Here is a 7,601-nt window from a genome sequence, read left to right as displayed (position 1 = left end):
GGAGACGATTAAGAGAAAACGAGAGATAAACGGAGAGATAAAGTGATTGGTGTCATCACTGCTATCAATCTCAACAACAAGGAAATGAGGTTTGGAATAGAGAAATATTATTACAAACCAGACAGTGATGGACGAGGTACCGGCGAGAGAGGGAGAGGGAAAAGAGAGGGAGAAAGAGAGAGGGAGGGAGAGGAAAAAAAAGAGGGAGGGAGAGAAAAAAAAGAGGGAGAGAAACAGGGGGGAGGTGATGGTCGTCCTCGGTCCCAGCATGGAGGGAAACGAAGGCTCACGCACATAAATAGGGGTAACCTGATGATACCGGCACGCCGGTTTGAGGTAGCACAGCTTGCGGGATGAAGGTGCCTTTTCTGTGACCGAGCGTCTACCATGTCCCCCCCCCCAGGGGGCTGCTGGGTCTGGTGTCTCCGCCCCCCACAGAGTGATGTATTAAATCCAGGGTTTAGTATTTTTATGTTCCAGGGTCTCGGTTCATCCGGACTTAAGAGTGTCTAATGAAGGGGGGCCGCTCGTCCCCCTGTATGGGCTCCAGACGCCTGGCCGGGGGCAGGGGGCTATCGTCCCCCTGTATGGGCTCCAGACGCCTGGCCGGGGGCAGGGGGCTATCGTCCCCCTGTATGGGCTCCAGACGCCTGGCCCGGGGCAGGGGGCTATCGGGGGGCTTTATTGGCTGGGAGGAGCATCTCTGCTCTGTGTGAAGTGTGTATGAGGATGTGTTTAGAAGAGGAGTTGGAGATTAAGCATATATATGTGTGGGTATTAAGGGAGTGTGCGGTCAGTCTGTCTGTCTGTCTGTCTGTCTGTCTGTCTGTCTGTCTGTGTGACTCTCTGTCTGTCTGTCTGTCTGTCTGTGTGACTCTCTGTCTGTCTGTCTGTCTGTCTGTCTGTCTGTCTTTCTGTCTGTCTGTCTGTCTGTCTGTCTGTCTGTCTGTCTGTCTGTCTGTGTGACTGTCTGTCTGTCTGTCTGTCTGTGTGACTGTCTGTCTCTCTGTCTGTGTCACTGTCTGTCTGTCTGTCTGTCTGTCTGTCTCTCTGTCTGTCTGTCTGTCTGTCTGTCTGTCTGTCTGTCTGTCTGTGTGGGTGGGGTGTTGGAATCAAAGTCAAAATATTGTACAGCAGAAAGAACGTGAAAATATTTGAAAACAAAGTGAAGGCTGCTGTATGCTGGAAGCAATGAGATGAATAAATAAATCAAAGATGTAATTATCTCTCTTGTAATAACACACATTTTTTAGTCGCAGCAGGAATCAAAACTTTATATACCAACTACACTACACTGGCACAGCACTTAATAGACTAACACACTGTCATTTCTCACTGTGTTTCAGCACTGTGTCACAGACCCACATGCTTTTCACTGACGGGAGGAACCTGAACACATTTGTTTTGGGGATAGGGGTCGCACTACTGCTTCAGGCTTGTTGGACAGTTTCATCTGTAAATAATAAACGGTAAATGGACTGCACTTTTATAGCGCTTTCATCCAAAGGGCTTTACAATGAATGGTAATGGTAAATGGACGGCACTTATATAGCGCTTTTCCACCTTAGCGGCACTCAAAGCGCTTTACAATGGCCTCTCATTCACCCATTCACACACACACTCACACACCAATGGCGGCAGCTGCCATGCAAGGTGCTAACCTGCTCATTGGGAGCAATTTGGGGTTCAGCGTCTCAACCAATGACCCACGCCGGTCCCTGTAGCTGTCCCCTGTAACACAGCGTCAGGCCCAGTCGAATAAATAACGAACTCACTCTATGAGCAGGAAGGGACAAAAATGTTTCCTCTCAAATTTCAAGCATCCCCCTATCTCAAATTCTTCTGCACACACATCAGATTCTTGGGCACGCTCCCCCTGTCTGGTAGAATACTGAGCGCACACCTGCTGTAGGTCGAGGGGGAGTGTGTGTGTGTGTGTGTGTGTGTGTGTGTGGTGCAGGCCGCTGATGGACAGATTGCAGGGACACAGGGAGACATTGTTGCTGATTGGCTGAAGGTCGGCAGGGCTGGCGTGTGCCAAGTCTGGCGCAGCGAGACACAACATGGCCGCTCGCGCTACGCTAGCGAACCTATAGGAGACGCCACTCACATTCAGACCAGACAGGACAGGTGCGATCGCACAACACACCGCAAACTAGACTACGTAATAGACAGTGGAAATGTCTTAGCACCATGGTGAGGGTCAATATACTGTGTTTTTAACACAATGATGACTCATCAATAACATCTACAATGCTTTTTGAAGGGGAATTACATAATTTAGATTGTAATTCCCATTTAAACTCTCTCACGTGACACAAAGCTTAGATACAAACTCTGAGATTCCTCTTTCCATTCATTATCACCTGGCTCAACGCTATCGTTCCCACCAGGTCTCCCTTCCTTCTCCCTCTCTCCCTCCTCCTCTTCCCAACCCTCCCTCTCTCTCTCCTCCCTCCCTCCTCCTCCCCCAACCCTCCCTCTCTCTCCTCCCCCTAACCCTCCCTCCCTCTCTCCTCCCCCCAAACATCCCTCCCTCCCTCCCTCCTCCTCCCCCAACCCTCCCTCTCTCTCCTCCCCCTAACCCTCCCTCCCTCTCTCCTCCTCCCAAACATCCCTCCCTCCCTCTCTCCTCCTCCCCCCAACCCTCCCTCCCTCTCTCCTCCCCCCAAACATCCCTCCCTCTCTCACTCCCTCCCCCAACCCTCCCTCCCTCTCTCCTCCCCCCAAACATCCCTCCCTCTCTCACTCCCTCCCCCAACCCTCCCTCTCTCCTCTCTCCCCCAACCCTCCCTCCTCCTCCCCCAATCCTCCCTCCCTCTCTCTCTCTCCTCCCAACCCTCCCTCCCTCTCTCTCTCTCCTCCCAACCCTCCCTCTCTCTCCTCCCCCAATCCTCCCTCCCTCTCTCTCTCTCCTCCCAACCCTCCCTCCCTCTCTCTCTCTCCTCCCAACCCTCCCTCTCTCCTCCCCCCAAACATCCCTCCCTCTCTCCTCCCTCCCCCCAACCCTCCCTCCTCCTCCCCCAATCCTCCCTCCCTCTCTCCTCTCTCCTCTCTCCCCCAACCCTCCCTCCCTCTCTCTCTCTCCTCCCAACCCTCCCTCTCTCCTCCCCCCAAACATCCCTCCCTCTCTCCTCCCTCCCCTCAACCCTCCCTCCCTCTCTCTCCTCCCAACCCTCCCTCCCTCTCTCCTCCCCTCAACCCTCCCTCCCCCAACCCTCTCTCCTCCCCTCAACCCTCCCTCCGTCCCTCTCTCCTCCCTCCCCCCAACACTCTCTCTCTCCTCCCTCAACCCTCCCTCCCTCTCTCTCTCTCTCCTCCCTCAACCCTCCCTCCCTCCATCTCTCTCTCCTCCCTCCCTCAAACCTCCCTCTCTCTCTCCTCCCCTCCCTCTCTCCCTCCCTCTCTCTCTCTCTCCTCCAGATGTCGGGGACAGTGGGAGAGGCTGGATGCCGTCTGACACTTTTCACAACAGTGATAAGGAGCTGTGGAGCGGCGGGGTCGTCCTTCACCCGTCCGCCCGGGAGATCTCACCGCGCTGACCGGTGCACGGGATGACCACATACACTCGCACGTGCACGCCGGCGCGCACACGCACACACACGCACACACACGCACACGCACGCACGCACGCACGCACGCAAGCACGCACGCACACAGATTGTCAAAAACAGGACAGCACACTGTGAAAATAATAATAATGCCACAGTTAACAGCAGTAGGTGGCAGGCCCATATCAATATATAGAGGTGTCTGAATGGTAAATGGTCTGCACTTATATAGCGCTTTTATCCAAAGCGCTTTACAATGAAGGCCTCTCATTCACTCATTCACACACACATTCACCCACCAATGGCAGCAGTTGCCATGCAAGGCGCTAGCCTGCTCGTTGGGAGCAATTCGGGGTTCAGCGTCTTCGCCCAAGGACACTTCGACGTGTGGAGGAGCCGGGATTTGAACCACTGTGAAGTATGTTATGCTGTAAAGTCAGGTATCTTAACAGTGAGGAGTTAGTAAAGTCTTACTTCTCATAGTCGTGCTTGCAGTAGAGCAGGCGGTCCCTGCAGTAGCACGTCCCGCTGAGCGCGCTCAGACACACGGCGCACTTGACGCAGCTCTCGTGCCACGAGCGTTCGTTGACGCGCAGCAGGAAGCGGTCAGCGATGGGGGCCTCGCAGCCCGCGCACAGCTCGCCCCCCCCGCCGCCCCCGTGCTCCGAACCTGGAATGACCACGACATGAGAGGACGAGAGTGAAAGATTCAGTTTAGGCTGTGGTAAGAGGTTGGTAGCTCGAAGTGAATGCGAATAGCCTACTGATGAAAAATAAGAACCAAATCAAGGATAGGCCTATCGAATATAGGCTAAAGAAAGCAATTTGGTCTTAATGACCCAGCAAACACGCAACGTCAGGGAGACGTTCAGATCATGTCTTAATAACGTCCGTCGGTCCTGAACCCCATTTGTTCGTCTGCTGGACCCCTCAATATTCAAACATCTGGCTTGGACCCCTCTAAGACGTCTGTGGACGTGCAGAACGGGTCCAATATCTGAACGTTAAAAAAAATCATTCATTCTGGCTCCTAATTGGATGTCTTTGGACTTCCGAAAAAGTAAAAAAAGACATCTAAAAGACGTCTTTTAGACGTGTCTTTGCTCAGTGGGGATGATCCAAATCGCATCTATATGCCAACCCCGTGCATGGAGGATATTAACAGAATATAGTCTTCTGTAAATGTGGGGTAATAAATCCAACAATAACAGTGTAGGTTATGTTGTGTTTCCCTCAGCAATTGCTAATTACAAACTCAAGTGGCAGTCAGTATTTCATCTAGTCTAAATGGTGGTGAAGGTAGTCTACGGGAGGCTGTCATTCTCACCGAACGGCGTTGAGGAGAGAGGCTGCTGGAGACATGATTGGGTCTCCTCTGTCTTCATCCCGTCGCGTCTTCCCTCCGTGTGCTCGCTGGGGAAGAGAGACACAAGAGAAACATCCGCTTATAGGACGACCCCGTAATAGGGGCCATGTGACTCAAATATGAGTGAAATCGCACTGACCTGCCTGACAATCATGATTTAAAAAAATATGTGCACACAAAAGTTGACTTGGTGCAATAGCCTACCTAAACATAATATAGAATATAATAATTGAACAACCCCTTCGCCCCATTGACGTTTGATTACTGCATCACATCACACTGTCGAAGTCAGTGAGGGAACAACCGAGTTCTTGTAATCTTGACCAAAACTGGCTGGGATTCAACCCAAAAGAAGAAGTGCAGCCAACAACATGTTGAATAGCCTCGTTAAAACCAGACCGCAGGTTATGTTTGTGCAGAAAGGAGAATCCACAAGCAGGCCCTGTTGATGCGATGCTTAAAATGAGTGATTGTGATTGTGATGTTTATCAAACAACACATAATAATGATAATAATGATAATAATAATTATAATAATAGCAATAATAACAATAATAAGAATTATTGTTATTATTATAATCAACAACAACAACATTAATATTATTATATAGTAGGCCTATTTATTAGGCTACAGTGTATATATTAAATAGTAATAATACTAATAATTATTATTATCATTATTATAGGCTAATGACGAAAATAATCATTGCTTGATTGGTTATGGTCTAGTGTAGCCTATAGTAAACTCAGTTTATGGCACTGAAAAAGCTCCCTTCTGTCGAATTCATTAGTAGGTTTTGTAGCCTACATATTTACAATAATAATACAAATTAAAAATAAGAGTGTAGCTATTGAGGTTTCCAAATCACACCAAGATCATACTGCTACAATTTACAGCGACGAAGGCACAAATAATAGCAAAGGGATTTCTTTGGCTCTGCTTTTATAAAATTACCCCTAACCCGAACCCTAGGCCTTCATTCGTTTCCAAATTAATTTAATGTAGGCCCCTAATTTCTAAATCTTTTCAGTATCCCAGGCCTATCTCGCACAGGGCCTAACCCAATAGAGGGAAAACTGAATTGAAATCGAAAATTACAGCCTATAGCATAGTAGCCAATGAAAACGTCTTGATTCTTGAAAGATAATTGCAATTACTTAAGTTGTTGAAGTTTTAAAAAAAAAAATGAAGGAAAAAGAAGAAGAAGAAGAAGAAGAAGAAGAAAGAGAGGATTCACACCAAAATATTTCAGATAACGTTGCAGGTCCAACATTATTCAGACTTCAAACAATCTGACATGTATTAAAGTCTAACATCTGAAAAGCATCGTTGATTAACGAATAATCTGTTATCCAATAGCCTAGGCTATAGAATCCGGTATTGAAGGGTCGTGATTTAATCGGGCGTGCGTCTTTTTGATATCTTAATTGTGAAAACCTGGGCCTGGATCACTGATACGTTGGCGTTGTCTTCCGCCCCTCTAAGTCCAAAACTTAGACACACTTAACAAAACATTAGTTGATCTTTCACAGGTTGTCAAAGCGCGTCACCTTGTCAAAAGCAGCCCGTGATAATGCCTCAATAAGAGGACATATTTTAGGGAGATTACCGTGTTTGAGTGGTGTGACGGGTTGGGGGGTTGAGGGGAAGTTGGTGACATGTTTGGTGTGTTGGTTCTGTCATTTGGCAAAGCCCATGACTGGAGATGTGATCCCCGTTTCTAGATGGCCAGGTGGAGATCTCTCTCAACAGAGAAACGGCTAACAGCTAAATATTATTGACCTCTCTTGACGCAAATTACATTTGGCCGATGGAGAACAGAAGACCAATCTAATCAGTAATATGATGCATTAGATGAGCGAGATGACCCCTGTTAAAAATCAAAAATCATAATATGACAATATTGCACTAAGCATTTTGGGCACATTTATTTATTGACGGAATAGTCCCAAAAGGTCCTCAAATAAGTCCTGTAGCCAACCTACAATATTATAAATAAAATAAAATAAATCTGCATAATGGAGAGCTGATTTCTGTTACAATCAACAATAAAGCCATAACAATTGGCCTATTCAATGCCATGAATTATACGTAATCATAAGGAAATCATTATGATGAAAAAGATCCTAACCAAGTTGCCAATTGGCTATTTGGTTTATAGTCTGGAGGAACTCAATTTAAACATAAAAAAGAATGATGATGAAATATACATGAAGATTTAAATAGTCAAATTAAATCTAATGAAAGTGGGAAGCGAAGCAACAAGCCACGTTCCGTCTTCAGATTCACAGTAGCATCGAACCAACAACCTGTCGACGCGCCGCGGCGGACGCACATACCTAGAGGTGAAACACACGCCGCCCGAAGTCTCTGTAGGCAGCATCGAAAGAAAACAACACTGGGTTTATAGATGGACAACGACGTCTGGAACCCACACTCCTGTTTCAAACTCCAGAATGCGATTAAAAATAAAATATCATGATGGCCACGCAAAGTATTATGGTCTCCTGTCTCGCCACCGGTCGACTGAGCGCAGAGTTCATTGTGCGTAAAAGCGCGGAGAGAGAGAGAGAGAGAGAGGGGGTGTAGCCTGCTCGGAGTCGGAAGGAGGGAGGGAGGGAGGGAGGGAGAGGGAACGTGTTGAAGATGGTAAAAGCCAAGTTGAGAGGTGGTTTACGTTTTTG

General features: G+C 48.0%; 1 protein-coding gene across 1 annotated transcript in view; it reads right to left on the bottom strand.

Annotated features, from left to right (window-relative positions):
• Positions 1-7,300, bottom strand: part of lmx1al (LIM homeobox transcription factor 1, alpha-like) — a gene marked incomplete at both ends in the record, with an annotated part of 17,983 nt that extends 10,683 nt beyond the window's left edge. Inside the window, 3 exons of the mRNA XM_084438026.1 lie at positions 4,026-4,221; positions 4,879-4,964; positions 7,257-7,300. Coding sequence (XP_084294152.1) covers positions 4,026-4,221; positions 4,879-4,964; positions 7,257-7,300 — 326 coding nt within the window. The remainder of the gene's footprint in view (positions 1-4,025; positions 4,222-4,878; positions 4,965-7,256) is intronic.
• Between the last annotated feature and the right edge of the window lie 301 nt (positions 7,301-7,601).

Source organism: Borostomias antarcticus (genome assembly GCF_949987555.1).
Source record: "Borostomias antarcticus genome assembly, chromosome: 5".
In the NCBI taxonomy this organism is placed as follows: domain Eukaryota; kingdom Metazoa; phylum Chordata; class Actinopteri; order Stomiiformes; family Stomiidae; genus Borostomias; species Borostomias antarcticus.
The sequence above is the reverse complement of the archived record's forward strand: the minus strand, read 5'-3'. Positions and strand labels throughout refer to the sequence as shown.